Raw genomic sequence first — 17,527 nt, 5'->3', positions numbered from 1 at the left:
AGGCATTCAAATGATGTCATCACGGCTGTTTCTGACCCCCTCCCTCATTTTTCTTCTGTGCTGGCCTTACTGGGGCAGATTCTCTGCACACTGTGGTCCTGGCAGCCCCAGGGCTCCATCCTCCAGTGTGGAAACCTAGCAGTAAGAGAAACTTCTCAACGGAAGCTCCAGAATTAGTTGAATCTCACTGGTGTGGTTTAGACGGCTTGCCTGTGTCTGAATCGACTGCTGCAGCCAATAGGGTGGAATATGCTGACTGTCTGCCCTGAATCACATCACCCTCCCCTTTCCACAGAATGGGAGTCACATGGAATGACAGTGGTTGGCAGTGGTGGCCTGAAAGAAAAACAGGCCCTCGGAGAAGGGGAAATGGATACTGGGCCTGGGGAAAAAAACAGATGCCCGGCATCAGATCCAGGGCCCCTTTCAGCTTGATCTGAGGGAAAAGATTAATGGAAAGAAACAGCCGATTGTCACGCTGAAGGCCAAGAAGAAATACCTTGGCAGAGGTGGAATTTGGGGAACTGGATTTCAGAGACAGAGGCCCCCCGGGGGGGGGCACAGAGGATGAAGCAGGAGTGCAGCACCTGCCCCTTGCGGGGGAGGGAGGAGCTGATCGATAGAGCTGGACTCCGTGTGGACCTCAACAGGTGACGTGGGCGGTAAAGGACCGTTTGCCACGTCCTCCTGGAGTCGGGGAAGCCTACGTGAGGCATTTTTTTGAGGGAGTGGATGGGGCCACCCCACCCTCTGATGTTCAGGGCAAAGTAGGGGGATCACGTTTTCTTAACTGCACGCTGCTTACGTCTACCAGTCCCACGTGAGTCCTGGTAAGGGAGTCAGCTGCCTGGAGGCCACACGACTTTGCGTTCCTGGGAACCTGACCTTGGATCTTGGAAGATTCCACAAGGCTCTGGCCCCATGGGAGTCCACTTGGGAGGCTGCCAGCAGGCCTGCCCTGACCACACCCTGTTTTTGCTCCCAGGCCTCACAGTGCCTCCCTTAGAGGCTGTGCCAGGACCCCAGGAGGCTGGGGGCTTGGCTCAAAGTCATCCCAAACACATGGTAGCTGCCCTTGCCACTACCGAGTATGGATGCGTCTTGCACACAAGAAATGGCCCCTTATCATTAGGTATGGGGAGGAAAGCAGGCCCCGAGAGTGATGCTCGTGAATCCATAGCCGTTGATTCAGCTGCTATGACAAAAAAGGAACTGGCTACAGTAGCAGGTGCTAAAGACCCATGAGCAGCTCGGGTTGGGCTTTTTCTATGTTGGCCTGCGCTCTCTTCTCCCCTACCGCCCGCCACCCACTTAGAGTTTCTGTTCCCATCACTTCTCTCTTTTTCACGAGGCTACCTGTTTGCAAATGCACTCGAAGCACAGCGCTGTTCTCCACTGATCTTGACCCTGGAAGGTTTTTTTCTGAAACGTGGCCATGGGTGTTATTTCTCAAGGTGGGTTCCCCAGTCCACCTGTGTCAGCATCACGATGTCTGTCAGCTGTGCCCAGAGATTCCTAGATCCCATCCAGACCTGCTGGATCACAGTCTTTGAATTTGGGGCATAGAGATGTGCCTTTTTAAAGGCTCCAGGGATGGGAGTGTGGGGTGGCGACCCTAATGCAGCTCAATGCTCCTAAGCCATCATCTTGCTGGGGCTCCTGAGGCACCTGGCCGCGACAGCAAAGTCCTGACTCACCACCGCACAGGCCCCGCCCCTCCAGGCCTTTCTATCGGGCAACTCGAGGTCTCCAGGTCCACGGGTTACTGATTAACCCTAGGCTTCAAGAAAAGAAATAACAATAACTCGAGAGAAGACGTAAGCCAAGAAACAAGCTGGGCAGCCCCAGGAGAGGAATGACAGACGGCTGTTGTCACCAGACGCCTGACAAGGACCAGAGGGAGGCTGAGACGCCCGGCCCGAGGCCAGGCTGCATCCAGGTCCCAGCAGCGCCTGCGGACACCCCCTGGCAATGCCCAGGCCCTGAGCCACCGCAGCCCGCTGACGCCGTGCCCGGAATGGCCTGCGCCGAGGTCCCCCAGCCGCCAGCCCCACGGCAGCCCCAGCCCGTCTCTGCAAAGGCCACCACCGCCACCGAGGCCTCGGGCCCTGCCGGGGACCACGGCACCTACGCGGATGGCGACCTGGAGTGCCTGGTGTGCCGGGAGCCCTACAGCTACGTCCGGCCCCCCAAGCTGCTGGGCTGCCAGCACTCCTTCTGTGCCGTCTGCCTGAAGCTCCTGCTGTGCCTCCAGGACAACACCTGGTCCATCGCCTGCCCGCTGTGCCGCAAGGCCACCGCGGTCCCCGGCGGCCTCATCTGCAGCCTGCGCGACCACGAGGCCGTGGTGTGGCGGCTGGTCCGGCCGTGCCCGGAGGTGCGGCTCTGTCCTCAGGGACTGGCAGATCCTGCCAGCGTGGCAGCAGGGTGCCCCAGCTCGGTGGGCGAGGACGGACAGGATGCGGCAAGTGCCAACCGCGTGGCGGCCCGGCGCCTGGCAGCACACTTGCTCCTGCTGCTCGGGCTCATCATCCTCATCCTGCCCTTCATCTACCCGGGCATCGTGCGGTGGGTGCTTGCCGTCGTTATCTCCTTGGCCCTGCTAATGTCCTCCCTCTTCTGCTGTCACCCCCGCAGCCAGGGCGGCTGCCGGCCGGCCCCCAGGACTCTCTTCTGCAGAGGACGGAAACACAGCGACATCTCTTCCATCGCCTGAGCGCGCTCCAAACAGATGGTACCTGCTGCCTCTTGGGCCCCACTGGGCTCTCAGTGAACAGGGTAAGGGGCTATGAACTAAGGCTGCTTCCCTCGGGGGATTGCATGCCAGCTGGACTTGCAAGCCGAAGCCGGGTGGCTGTGCTGGGTCAAGAACTACGTGCCTAGATGACAGACACGTCTACCCAGGGCACAGCACGTCTACACCACTCGGGGTGGGGAGGGGCACATATGACTTGAACACCGCCAGCGGCCTCCTGTTCCTCCCATTCTGATGCCCCTGGGTTTTCTTTATATACTTTGATGAACTTTTTGCAGAACAAATAGAACCAAGACTCCTTTTTTTTGTAATTTATGTAGCCGGTTTTATTTTCTTGCTTTGTTTTGGTTTGGTCTTCTGCGTTTGGGGCAGTTTGTTCAGATTTGTAGCTGTTTGTTTTTCCTCCTGGAAGTCAGAGCCCACGGGAAGTCCTCCTGTGTGCTGCCCACCTGGTGCCCATCCACCTCGACAAAGGTCCTGGCGGCTCGGGTGTCCCCCTGAGTCACCCCCAGGGACAGAAGGGGAGAATTTGTGTAAAGGAGCAGTTCTGAGGCTGCAGGGGGTTCCACATTTAGTTGGCAGATTTGGGGAGGGATGGAGAGGATGTAGAGGGAATTCCTCCCAGAAGCAGCACCAATTGCCCAGCCGATGTCATTGACTTCACAGAGAATCTCAGGGTTATAAGGTCCCCCCGGCCCCTGCCCAAGAAGCAGGTCCCACTGCCTATCAGATGCACCGTCTCACACTATGGAATCAGCTCTTTACGGATGTTGTTTTTCCTGCATTATTGCATTTCAATTCCCATCTGAGCTTTTGTCGGAAAGATAAGAGGCCCCATAAATGCAACAGTTCTTGACGATAACTCCACCTTTCCTGCCTCGCCCTGACAGTCATAGTTGTCTGAAAGATAGCTCTGGAATACAAAGGAGGCTTCCGCTGGAGGGAATGACTTCCATGGTTGCCAGGATCGAGTCTTAGCCAAGACAGGAGCCCTGGGGGGTGCAAGGGAACAAAGGGTGGGAGATGATGCCTTGTTTCCTTTCAAAGGCCTCATAATTGGGAAGCAGACGTGAAACCTCAGTGAGGCTCACTGGGCATGATCTGTTGTCCTTCACTGCACCCACCTTTCCTCCTGGTGGGATGACAGTGGTAGGTTGGATGCTCATTCATGGCTATTGTACCTCTGTTAGGGAGGGAGAAGAGACGTCTACTATTGGAGCACAAAGGGCTGATCCTGGCCCCATGGGTACTTGTCCAGCAAGATCCTTTGCCTCTTTGAGCTTTCTCTTCCCTGGAATGAGTTACTTGGATTGGATTATTCCTAAGACTCCTGAAGCCCAGAAACTGGGGGCACTGTTGGGCCCCTGAACAGTGGACATGAGTCACATCCCCTCTGAACTCACACAGAGAAAATTCAAAACATAAGGATATATGCAACAAGCTGTTCTTCAAATCTGGGTGCCTTCCTTTGTTTCTTATAAAGGTATTTCCAGGGATCCCTGGGTGGCGCAGTGGTTTAGCGCCTGCCTTTGGCCCAGGGCGTGATCCTGGAGACCCGGGATCGAATCCCACGTCGGGCTCCCGGTGCATGGAGCCTGCTTCTCCCTCTGCCTGTGTCTCTGCCTCTCTCTCTCTCTGTGTGTGTGCCTATCATAAATAAATAAAAATTAAAAAAAAAAGGTATTTCCAGGGCAACTGCACCACCCATGCTATCGGCCGCATTTACTCCTCATGCTAAGAGTATGTGTGAGTGTGTGTACGTGTGCATGAGCCCACGCTCTTAAGCCAAGGCCAGGTGGACCTAAGAACACCCTGTCTTCCCAGGATAAGTAAATGATGGAAATCGCTCAGCATTTCCAGAACTGGCCTCGGGCGTGTGCAGTTTGGGATGGTTGCCAATAGGATAGGGAAAGAACACTGTCTCCCCATTCACCTCCATTCACATTCCTTCTAGTTCTTGACCCCTCCACCAAGATTTCAGTTGCCAACAACAGCCCCATCTCTGCCATCACAATGGCGTCACACATTTATTGAGTGCCTTCAACGTGCCAAGCACTACACTGACCGCTTTACATGAATTATCTAGCTAAATCTGCGTAACAAACTTATGAAGTAGAAATCATCTTGCCAATGAAGAGACTGAAGATCAGAGAGGTAAATCCATTTGCCTAAACTCACACAGCCAATCGCTTTCAGAGTTCCCCAAGGGATTAATCCAGAGCTCTTTCTGTTCCATCAAGCTGCCTCCTTTCCGTGACAATCCAAACCAACCAGGAAGTTGGTTGCTGCAAGGCAGAACAGGGAACAAATCTCAGGAGGCTCTGAATTCCAGAGTCAGGTTCCCAGGGAGGCCACAGAATTCCAGAACTTGTGGTCTGCACCAATGAAAAAAAAGGGGGTGCTCCTGGGTGGCTCAGTCGGTTGTGTCCAACTCTTGATTTCAGCTTTGGTCATGATCTCAGGGTCATAGATCGAGCCCCATGCAGGTTCCACACAAAGCATGGAGTCTGCTTGAGATTCCCCCCCCCCTCTCTCTCTCTCTTTTTCTCTCTCTCCCTCTGTCCTTCTCCCTCTGCCCTGCCCCTCCTCCCATGCTCTCTCCCTCTAAAATAAATAAATAAAATCTTTTAAAAGGAAGAAGAAGAAGAAAGAAAAAGAAAAGAGAATTATAAAAATGGAATGGCTTTCCTATAGACTTTTACTACCCAGCCCCAACCTCCCCTGCAGGAAGCTGTGTTGGCACATGGCCCCCAACCATTGGCCTCCCGTCTCCATTGGGGAAAGATGTTCTGACACAGCTGTCTCCACCCCCTGTGAAGCCAGCTGGTCCCAAGCACCCTCTGGCTCTGGCCGTATGCGCATGGAGGACACAAGAGACCAATATTGGTCCAGACTGTCCTGGGGAGCAGGGGGAGAAGAGAGGAAACAGGCAGCTCTGCAAAAGAATGTATGTGGGTGAATCCAGAGAGGCGAGCCTAAGCTCAAAGCTAAGCTCTGACCCAACGTATGACGAGTTGAAGTTACAGAACTTCTCTGAGCCTCACTTTGCTCACCTGTAGGGGGGATGCCACACACCTCCCAGGGCCCCCATGAAGATTCAAAGTGCTACTGGATGAGAATCCCATGCCCTAACAGGCTGCCTTTGTCATCAGTCAGTGACCCTTGTGGGTGAATGGGCTTCCTGGGGCCTGCTGAGTGTGATAGCAGGCTCAGGGTTGGCCTTGATAGTGGGGTGAAGCCAGTCCAGAGTCGGCGGGTTGCGCAGGACAGGCCAATCTGGTAGAGAACTTGGCGCTTAGGTCCTAAGAACAAAGAGGAATTGCAGGGAGAGGCCAAATTTTATCCTTATCAGACCATTTCCCTATTCTGCGGCCTTGCAGTCAGACATAGCTGGCTTGATTCTAGCACCACCGTTCACAAGCCCCCTCACCTGTCTGAGGCTCGGGGTCCTTACGCATGAAATAGAGGTTATGGTATATATATCATAGGGTTGCTAGGGGAGGGCTGAAATAGCCCTTGGCTCAACGCTGGGATTACAAGGAGTTAAAGAAGGGAAGGAGAAGACAAGGTGGAAGAGATGGGTTGAGTTCTAGAAAGCACTAACAGGAATGATGAGAGCAGGCTCATCTTATTTTATTCAACCTTATTGATAGGGAAGTCTGCTAAAGCCTGGCCACTAGAATTCATCTCTTAAGTCTGCTAAAGCCTGGCCACTAGAATTCATCTCTTCTGTTATCACCCTCAGCATCAGCAGAGTTCTCAACAATAATTAATAAAATAATCACTAACATGACCTGAGTGCACTGTGCAAAGTGTATTACACATGTTATCATATATGCTATAAAGTAGGTACTATTATTACCCCCCACTTAATTATCAACAGGGCTTCTGAGGCACAGAGAGGTTAAGTAGCTTGTTCAAGATCACACAGGGAGGCAGTGGTGGCATCAAGAGGGCACCATAGAAGTCCAACTCCAGAGTTTGGACTTTGGGTCACTTAGCTGTATCTGATGGATCATTCCTGGCATATCATGAGTGTTCATGGTATGTGGGTGCCGAGGCCTGAAGGGTACACAATTAAGAAGAGGTGAAGTTCCTCCATTTGGTTACAGCCTCCCGACTTAGTAGGTGCTTGGGGCACAGGGTTGTGAGAACCCACGTGTCCCATTACCTACAGGCACTTTCTCATCTCACCTGACAGCCCCTGTTCACTGTTGGAACTTCTTTTCAAATGCCTAGAGGAAGTTTTTCAGTCTTTGCTAAAGCAATGAATTCTTTGTGGCAGAGGAAAGCGTTTCCAGGAATGAGGGACCTGCCTGCCATTTCTCAGGCTGTAGGAACAGCATAGAACACAAAGAGAAACCAGATCTGAATTTTTGAATCTGCCTGGAGCTGTTCTTAGGAACTTTATATTCTTGTCTGAATATATTGAAATCACCTTTTTAAGAGGGGGGAAATATTTCCTGGGTCAGTAGAGAACTCTCTGAGGACTCGAGAACACTCTGGAATCTAGGATCCATCCATGCATTTATGCAACAAACATTTATTGAGGGCCGGCTCTATGCCAGGTATTTAATCTTATTCAATAAGGAAGTTTGATGAGGAAGGAAAACTATATGCTGACCACCTGGAAGGGGTTGGATTGTGGCCCCCTCTCGAAAAGAAAATATACTGGAGCCCTAACCCCTATAACTTCAGAATGTGACCTTCTTGGAAATAGGGTTTTTAAGAGACAAACCCTATCATCCAATATGACTGTCCTTCTAGAAGGAGAAAGTGTGGACATGGAGACAGACATGCACGGAGGGAAGACAAGGTAAGGATGCCATGTGGGGAATGAAGGCAGGTTGAGGTGATGTTTCTACAAGCCAAGGAACGCCAACGATGGCCATCAAACCACCAGAAACTGTGAGAAAGGCTTGGAACGGATTCTCCCCCAGAACTCTCAGCAGGAACCAACCCTGATGACACCAGGATCTTGGACTTCAGCCTCCAGAAATGTGAGGGACAATTTCTGTTGTTGAAGCCACTCAGTTGCTAGGACAGCCCTAGGACACCACACCACACCTTTCCTGTGCCTGTCCTCGTGCTGTGCCCCTCAGCTAGGCTACTTCAAGTTGAGCCTATAACTTGCCTAGAGTCTTGCAGCCCATATGTGGGAACATCAGCTCACGTTGAGTCTCATTGACTCTTGGGACTAGGTCCTACATCTTCCATTCATGGATGGGAAATTGAGGCTCAGAGAAGCCCAGTGATTTCCCCCCAAAAAAGTGCCCGACATGTTAGAGGTAGATTCATCACCCACATTTCTGAAATATCCTTAACTTTTGCAACAACCATATGAGAATTACTGGATAATTATTCCCATCTCACAGATTAAAGGCTTCAAACCCAGAGTGTCGGTGCCTCCATCGTGTATGTGCCTTTCTGTACATATTTCATAGTTAAAAAAAAACAATTTAGGGGATGCCTGGGTGGCTCAGCGGTTGAGCGTCTGCCTTCAGCTCAGGTCATGATCCTGGGGTGTCGGGATCAAGTCCCTCATCGGGTTCCCTGCAGGGAGCCTGCTCCTCCCTCTGCCTGTGTCTCTGCCTCTCTTTCTGCATCTCTCATGAGTAAATAAATAAAATCTTAAAAAAAAAAAAACAATTTAAGCCCAACAACATAATTCTATGGAGTCTGAGCAGCTTGAGGACAAAGACTCAGTGTGAGTGAAACTGGTACTTGGGGCTAATCCCGTGCTGACATGTCTGCCCCAGGGTGGTAGAGCTTTGTGGGTGATGCTGAAGACTGTCTGGTTTGCATCCTGCCTCTACCACTAACAGCTGTATGAACGAGTCCCTAATCTCCAACTCTCTGAACCTCAGTTCTCACGTCTGTATAAAGGGGAAATAATCACAATCACAGATTTGTGAGCACCTGTGATCAAACAGGAGCACCTGTAGAGACCACTCAGCATGGTATATGGACACAGAGGATGTGCCGATGACCCAAACATTAACTGCTCTACTTAGACAAAAAAGATGGGTGAACTGGCTCATTTAACCAAGTGGTGGCAAGGGCGGTTAGCTTCCTGGTGGACGTTGGTAATGATGAAACCACGGCCTGGGCCTTCCCCATTCAGACTGTTTCTCCCCATTTCTGCCTCCTTTTCTCTCTGCATTTGGATTTTGGGTTTTGTTCTCTCCGACCAGCTTTTTTCCATTAGCTTGGAAACTTGACCATCTCCTGCTGATGTCTTCCTCACTTCACCTCCGGAAAGAAAGAGACAAGATTCTTTCTTTGGTAAATGATGACAAATCCCGCAGTAAGGACTCCGATTGGTCCTCTTGGGTCACATGCCCTCCTCCTCTGTGACCAGCGGGGCTGTGACTGGCAGTCCCAGTAGAATCTCGTGATGGGGGAGGAGAGGACCTGGGACAAAGGAGGGCGCTGTTGGCAGAGGATGAGGGGAACCGGGGAGACAGACAGTAGTTGATGGCTCAGCAGAGAACCGATGTGAGTAGCAGGTGTGTACGCCAATCCCCCACCTGGACCCCAGTTAATTAGAGGTGAACTTCCACCCTCATTGGCTGGCCTCCTCCCCATCCAATCTCTGTCCAGGTGGGTTCCCATGGTAATAATACCATATTTGTCTTTTGAGGGAAGACTATGTGTCCCAAATCTGCCAGTCAAAGCATTGTGTGCCCTTGCCACAGGGTCTGGTTCAAGGCTAAGCCAGTGACAGCTTTACCCAGGAATCTTGCTGGAGCTACCTGGAGGGAGTGGTTTCTCCACCATAGCTGCTAAGCCAGTGGAATGTTTGGCTGGACTTGCTGGTGGCAGTCTTGCCACCTCCAAGGGAAAGCTATTTCTACTGGCAAAGCCAACCCAGAGGGAAGCTGAACCCAGCTTTCTCTCTACTAGAGAGAAGTTCCTAATCATATTATTTGAGTACCCGAATCAGGCATGCCTGATGGGTTTTTCAATAGTTACATAAGTCAAAAAAATGCCCTTTCTGGGCAGCCCCGGTGGCGCAGCGGTTTAGCGCTGCCTGCAGCCCAGGGTTTGATCCTGGGGACCCTGGATCGAGTCCCACGTTGGGCTCCCTGCATGGAGCCTGCTTCTCCTTCTGCCTGTGCCTGTGCCCCGCGCTCTCTCTCTCTCTGTGTGTCTCTATGAATAAATAAATAAAATCTTTAAAAAAAATGCCCTTTCTTTGCTTGCACCATTTTGATGGGGTTGTTTCTCTTGTAACCTAAAGGAACCCTGACTCATTCTCATGTGCTTGAGTTATAGGGTCACGTGCAGTGAAAGTTAAGGAGCTGATATGGATCCATGTGCATGTCAAAGGTAGGGAGCTGAATGCCAGTGACTAATGGAGCTGAAACTCACAGAGAGGCAGGCAAGAGGGAGGCCACATGGCCTCTTGGAGGCCAAGAGAGAAACCTCATGTCCTGACTTTCCCAATCACCAGTCTTGATAGGTCCTAGCTGTTTGCCATTCCTCTCCTGCCTGCCCGTGAGACCCCCATCATATATTTTCATATCTCTCTTTAAATAAACTAGTTACCCAGAGAATTCTGATACCTCCTTATCCCTTCCCCCAACATAAGATCTGGTGCCTGGTGTGGCCCGTGACCACTGTTGAATGTTAAATGGAAGAGTGTTCAGGGCAGGACATGACATATGTGAATTCCTAGGGCAGACGCGAAGAAGGGGGTTGGGGCAGCCAAGGAGAGCCTCAGAAAGGCTACAGGAACTGGCTGGGGCTTGAAACGAGGATTTGATTTGGACAGCCAGAAAAAAAATGGGCTGAATGAGAGCAACTCAGGCAGCAGGAAGTGTGAAGACAGCACAGAAGCTGGAAATATACACAGTATACTCGGGGGCAGAGAGCAGACCTGTCTGAGCTGGGGATTTCTCAGGGAGGAAGGCAGGCCTGATGGTGAGGGCACCTGTATGCCAGGTGGTAGAGGTCCACTATTGTCCAGGGAGGGCTTGGCCTTCGAGTCCCTAGCCCTGAAACTCTGAAATGGCAATAGCAGACCCTTGCTGGCAGGCCCTGAGGAGAGTCTGGCTATGAACCTGAACAGGATGTGTCCACTAGAGGTGAGCATGGTATGGGATGGGGTACAGCATGCAAGGTGTCAGGAGTTCTGGGCTGTTGTTCCACTATGGATCCTGAACAAGCTCCCTCAGGGCTTCCCTTCTAGACTCTGGCCTCCAATTGCATCTATCCTGGTGTGAGGGGGATGCGGGGCAGTTTCAAACACCACTGATAGTGATATCCATTCATTCATTATGCATTCGATCATTCAGTAAGTATTGAGCACCTACCATATACCATGCATTGAGTTAGGCCCTAGAGAGGCAGGGAGGGGTCAATAAGACTTAAGACCATCGAACTTACCCTGGACACTGAGGGCTACCTACTCAACAGCCTTTCCACCTCCTGCCTTAAGAGAAACCTGACTTTTTTTCTGGGCAGCCAGGTGCCCGATCAACACTGGTAAGAGCAGTCTCCGCTCTGGGCCCCATCCTTTAGACCCTCATCCAGCCATGCCCATCCCAACGGAGAGAGACTACAAAACCAAGAAGATGTGCCCATCGAAGCCCACACTCTAGATATGTAGCACCCCAATGTTCCCTGTCCAAGCAGCCCCAAGCTCACTTCCAACCTGCGGGAATGAGCCTCTTCCCTGACCCATTCTCCCTAGGGTACCGCCAGTACCCACATTCCTGGGTTTGAGGAGTAGCCAAGGAGTGGCTGTTTGTGGGAGGGGCAGGCAGAGCTTGGATGCGAGGGCTGGAGTGTCCACACAGCTATGTGCAAGACCCCACGTGGTATAGGATGGAACTGCGAATGAGAGAGAAGGAAGGTGGGCAGCGAGCCAGGAGCCACATCCTGGCATGGAATGCTGATGAGTCAAAGGATTCTAAATTCACAACTGATCTTCCACGTGATTCTCAACGTGTATCTGCCAGGCTGGAAGGCCAGGACATGTTTTGCTTCTTCATGTGGGCTTCATCTCATGTTCTTGCCCTGAGCTCCACAAGGGTTAGGACTGGCTTGTTCCCACCTATAGGGATCTGAGCCTGTCTCCTTGCCAGAGCCTTGCTTTCCTGAACTCCCTTGCAGCCAGGGATGGTCATGTGATGCAGATATATGATCCCAGCAAGGGGGCTTCCAGGAAATCTTTTCCACCCTGACCATGGGGGAGAAGCCCATAAGGAAAGGCTCCTGGAGAGGGTTCCCTTTCTCCCCTTTACTTTCCTGCTTTTGAACATAACTGCTGAAGGATGTGTATGACTGACAGAGCTATCTTTGGACCACAGGACAGAGGAGTCCAACATGCTGAGTAATGAAAGGTGGAAAGAGTCTAGGTCCTTGCTGACATCACCGAGCTACTGGGCCAACTCTGGAACCACCTCCCTTTGGATTTTATGTTTCATGAGTCAACAGTGTCATGATTTGGGCCACTGTGCTGGTCCATGTCTGATATTTACCGCAGTGGCCGACCATCCTAAGGGAAACATACGTTCTCAAGACTAGTGAGAGAAGCCAGCCTGGCTGGAAGACCATCCATCTGCCTGGTAACCACCATACCAGCCCATGGGGAAGATTTTCTTACAGGTGAAATCAACCCAGAGGGAATTAAGAATTTTTACCATATCTGCATGCCACTTTTACTATTATAGATTTTTTTAATCATCCATTTTTCTTTGCTTAATGTTTTAAAGGGAAATAGATCACTGCCACACATTAAAAAATTTGCATTATTGAAAATATTTTGTTAAAAAACTTTTAAAAATGAGATCAAGACTGAAAAAGTGACAAACCAAAAACCAGACTTTAACTAATGGTTGCCAGAGGAGAGGTGAGTGGGGGGTTGGATGAAGAGTACGCTTATTGTAGCGAGCACTGAATAATGTATAGAATTGTTGAATACCACCCTGTATACTTGAAACTAATATAATATTCTATGTTAATTATGCTTCAATGAACAAAAAAGACTGAAAAAAATAAATAAATACCACTAAGTGCATGTGGTATCCTGGACTGGATTCTGGAATGGGAAAAGAACATTAGTAGAAAAACCAGCAAATAAAGTCCATACTTTAGTTAATAGTAATTTACCAATATTGGTCTCTTAGTCCTTACAAACGTACCATGGTTTGTAAGATGTTAACACAGTAGAAAGAGGGTGAAGGGATACATGGTTCTTAGGTAAGAATTCTGTACTACCTTTGCAACTTTCCTGTCAATCTGAGCTCATGCCCAAATAAAATGGCTATTAAGTAAATAAATTACAGAAGGATCAAATCCTAACTCAGTATTTCAGAGAGTCAAAGGCTCTGAGCTGAGGCCTACTAGTCCTCCTCTGTTAAAAAGGAAGATTAGCAAATGTTAGAGTAGTACAGTGATTATTACTCAACAAAGAAGGAAATCCTCCCATTTGTGACAACATGGATGAACCCAGAGGACGTTGTGCTAAGTAAAATAAGCCAGACACGGAATGACAAATAGTGACCAACATCACTCCTGTGTGAAATCCAAAATAGTCACACTCAGCAGAGAGTAGAATGGTGGTTGTCAGAGTCCGGGGCAGGGGAAGGGAGAAATGAGGAGACGTTGATCAAAGGTCAAAGTTTTAGTTGCTCCAGATGAATGAGTTCTAGAGATCTAATGTATAGTATGGCGACCATAGGTAGCAATACTCTTTGGAGACTTGAAATTTCCTAAGGGGATAGATCTTAAAGTAAACTTTCTCAACACAAACACACACACACACACACACACAAATATTAATTGTATAAAAGTGATGAATTAAGCTATCTAGCATGATCAAGGTGAACTTTTTGCAAGGTATACATACATCAAAATATCAAATATTAAAGCCATGTAATTTTATACATCAAAGATTTTCAATAATGTTATTTAAAATAAAGGTAAATGTATATATATGGACATATACATATATATGGTGTGTGTGTATATATGTGTGTATATATATATACATATACATATATATATATATATACTTTCTGTTTGTGAACCTGTAAGTCACAAAAAAAATGGTTTAAATAGAAGTTTAATTAACGGCCTTGATTACTTTATAAGAAACAAGTATTTTAAATTGTACCTCAGTTCTGTTTGTGAACCTGTAAGTCACAAAAAAATGGTTTAAATAGGAGTTTAATTAATGGCCTTATTAGTTTATAGGAAACAAGTATTTTAAATTGTACCTCAAAATAAAAAAAGAAAAAGAAAAAGAAAAAGAAAAAGAAAAAGAAAGAGGGGCACCTGGGTGGTTCAGTCTGCCTTTGGCTCAGGTCATGATCTCAGAGTCCTGGGATCGGGTCCCACATCAGGCTTCCTGCAGGAAGGCTACTTCTCCCTCTGTCTATGTCTTTGTGTCTCTTTTTAAAAAGAGAAAGAAAAAAAAAAACACCTGGGTGGCTCAGTGGTTGAGCGTCTGCCTTTGGCCCAGGGCATGATCCCGGTTCAGGGATCGAGTCCCACATCGGGCTCCCTGTGAGGAGCCTGTTTCTCCCTCTGCCTGTGTCTCTGCCTCTTTCTGTGTGCCTCTCATGAATAAATAAATAAAATCTGGGTGGCGCAGCGGTTTGGCGCCTGCCTTTGGCCCGGGCGCGATCCTGGAAACCCGGGATCGAATCCCGCATTGGGTTCCCGGTGCATGGAGCCTGCTTCTCCCTCTGCCTGTGTCTCTGCCTCTCTCTCTCTCACTGTGTGCCTGTCATAAAAAAAAAAAAAAAAAATAATAATAATAATAATAATAATAATAAAATCTTAAAAAAAAGAGTAAAAAGAGAGAAAGAAAGAAAGGAAGAAAGAAAGAAAGAAAGAAAAAGAAAGACTCGATAGCATTAAATTGTGTTCTCAGTGGAATAAGGCTTGAAGGGAATAACTTTCTCATGTATGATCCAAGGAGATTTAATGCAAGTTCACATGCCAGCTAAAGATATCTCACGTACCACTGATGATGTGGGTCTCATCCTCCACTAGAAAATATGAGACCGGGGGCAAATGTAAAGCATTGTTAGTTAAGAAGCAGACAGAGGTCGTCACCCGAGCCTCTGTGTAAGAGATACGGCAGAGAGCTACAAAACTAGAGCATAAGAACAAAGGGAGAAAATATTAACCCACTCTGCCACTTAGCCTCACCGATTCCAATTAATTGGGCCATTTGATGGTCCAACTAACAAAATGATGTCCAGTTCACTGGGTCAAAGAACCCTTCAAAACATGAACAAGAGATTGCTCAACAGTATCACAATATCCATGGTAACCACAAACCATCTGCCGCGCCCTCCACCCTGGGCCTCCTCTGAAGGTGTCTCCCATCCTTCCCCAAGGCACTTGTGTTTTATTCTGGGTGTCATTAGGAAAGAAGGGACCAGGGATGCCTGGGTGGCTCAGTGGTTGAGCGTCTGCCTTGAGCTCAGGGCATGATCCCAGGGGTCCTAGGATCAAGTCCCACATTGGGCTCCTCTCAGGGAACCTGCTTCTCCCTCTACCTGTGTCTCTGCCTCTCTCTGTGTGTGTCTCTCATGAATAAATAAATAAAATCTAAAAAAAAAAAAAAAAAAAAAAAAAGGAAAGAAGGGACCATAAACAATCTCCTGGGCCCTTCGGTCTCAAGCTTAGCCTGAAGGCATCACAAGGATACTCCACAGTAAGGGATTCAGGGCTGCCTTCAGTAACATCACCCCACAATTCAGTTCTGTTCAAGAAACACCAATGCCGGGCCAGCCCCAACCACATCCTGGAAGGACAGACATCTATGGGACATAATGAAGAAGCCTTCATCTGCTGGGAAATTCATGATCTGAAACTCCTCTAAATATCTCTGAACCTGTATTGATATTTAAACCTATGGAAAGACAAGACAGCAGAAAAAGCCAAGTCTGCGATCAAATCCTGGCTCTGCCATTGGTAGCTCGGTGACACTGGCCAAGTTACTTAACCACTCTGAGCCTTGGTTCATTCCTTTATGAAATGGGGCTAATCATAGTATCAACTGTATAGGATTGAATGATATAAAGTAAGCATGGAAACCATGTAGAGCCAGCCACAGGGTACTATGCCCTAAACAGTATTCATGGTTATTTCTAGGAGAATCGAGTCCAATCATTTGGTCGTTCCAAACCTGACTAATCAGCAGAATTACTAGAGGAACTTGTTAAAAATAGAAGTTTTTAGGCTCCTACACACCTGAAAAATTCTACATTGGTAGGCCTGGGGCTGGGCTCCATAATATATGCCTCCATTATATACTTTTATTATGCCTAGCCCATTGTAGGCACTCAACAAATATAAGCCCCTTCCCTAGCTGGATATTGCAACAGCTTCCTAACCAGTTGTGTCCATTCTTATCTCTGTCCTTGCAAGGAACCAGTGGGATCTGTGTAAAAGGTGAGATCATGTCACATCACTGCCCAGGATCTTCTACAAGTCTCCACCTCATACAGAATAAAATCGATTGACAAGCTCAGTGGTTCCTGAAGCTAAGCACACATCAGAAATACCTGGTGAGCTGTGAACAATGCCTATGCCTGGCCAGGCTCCAGACCAACAGAATCAGAACCTCTGGGAGTGGGGCTCAAGCAGGATTGCCAGATAAAATACAGGACACCCAGTTACATTTCAATTTCAGATACACAATGAATAATTCTGCATTCATAAAATTCTAAACATCCACCAAGTACCCAGCACAGTCCCTAGGGCCGGCCACACAGCAGAGGACAAGGCAGCAGAGACTCCTATACCCAGAGTCTTTAAAATCTAGTGGAGATGGCAGACAATAAACTGCAAACAGGAACACCTGAGTGGCTCAGCAGTTGAGACTCTGCCTTGGGCCCAGGGTGTAATCCTGGGGTCTCAGGATCAAATCCCACATCGGGCTCCCTGCATGGAGCTTGCTTTTCTCACTGCCTATGTCTCCACCTCTCTCTCTGTCTCTCATGAATAAATAAATAAAATCTTTTTTTAAAAAAAATTAACTGCAAATAGAGAAAGAAATTAATTCCAGAGTGGTTAACTACGACCATTAAAATAGAACGGGAGTGGAAACTGGTGTGATCCCCTGTGCTCAGAACAGTACCTGGCACATAGCAGGTGTTCAGTAAATATGTGTCCAATGACTGAATGTGCTTGGTGGTCAGGGAAGACCCACAGACACCACCCTGAGTGGGCACCGTAACGCAAAGCTGGAAACAGAGTGCCAGGCACAGGAACCTCAAATGCAAAGGCCCCGAGTGTGGCCCACACTTGGCGTTAGACAAGCTAAAGGAAGAATCCGAGCCAGCGCGACTAGCAATGTCCTAGCAGTGTCGCAAGGTGGAACTGGCAGGGCCTCTCTCGGGCCCTGAGGTCTTGCTGCTTCCTGCAAGGCAAAAGGCCCACACACCGCGTTTCGCGCCCCGGTGGGGCTGTCACTTCCTGATGCCGGCACCCCTGTTGCAGGGTGGCGGCAGGGAGAGCCGGATTGGGGCATTCAGCACGCGAGCCTGGGCCCGGAAGGCCAGCCCCCGCGCCCGGGAAGGTCTGCGCAGGCGGCGGGACCTGCCGGGCGGGGGGCGGGGCCGAGCTGGGGGCGGGGTCGATATGGGGGCGGGGCCAAGCTGGAGGGGCGGGGCGGGCGGGAGCTCAGGCTGGGGAATAGGCCGGGTGGGCCCGAGGGGGCGGGGCCGGGGCGGGGCCATCCGGGGCGGGGCGGGGCTGAAGGGTGGGGCTTAGAGGCGGGCGGGAGGGCGGGGTGGGAGGAGG

The 17,527-nt window shown here is 49.4% G+C and overlaps 1 protein-coding gene across 1 annotated transcript; it reads left to right on the top strand.

Annotated features, from left to right (window-relative positions):
- Nucleotides 1-1,825: 1,825 nt before the first annotated feature.
- On the top strand, nt 1,826-4,371 carry RNF186 (ring finger protein 186). Its single transcript, XM_055332507.1, has one exon. The coding sequence runs from the start codon at nt 1,856-1,858 to the stop codon at nt 2,714-2,716; it is 861 nt and encodes a 286-aa protein (XP_055188482.1). The 5' UTR covers nt 1,826-1,855; the 3' UTR covers nt 2,717-4,371.
- The last annotated feature ends 13,156 nt before the right edge of the window (nt 4,372-17,527 follow it).

This window comes from Nyctereutes procyonoides, unplaced genomic scaffold (assembly GCF_905146905.1).
Source record: "Nyctereutes procyonoides isolate TBG_1078 unplaced genomic scaffold, NYPRO_anot_genome, whole genome shotgun sequence".
NCBI lineage: Eukaryota > Metazoa > Chordata > Mammalia > Carnivora > Canidae > Nyctereutes > Nyctereutes procyonoides.
Note: the sequence above shows the minus strand (reverse complement) of the source record. Positions and strands in the feature narration are given on the sequence as shown.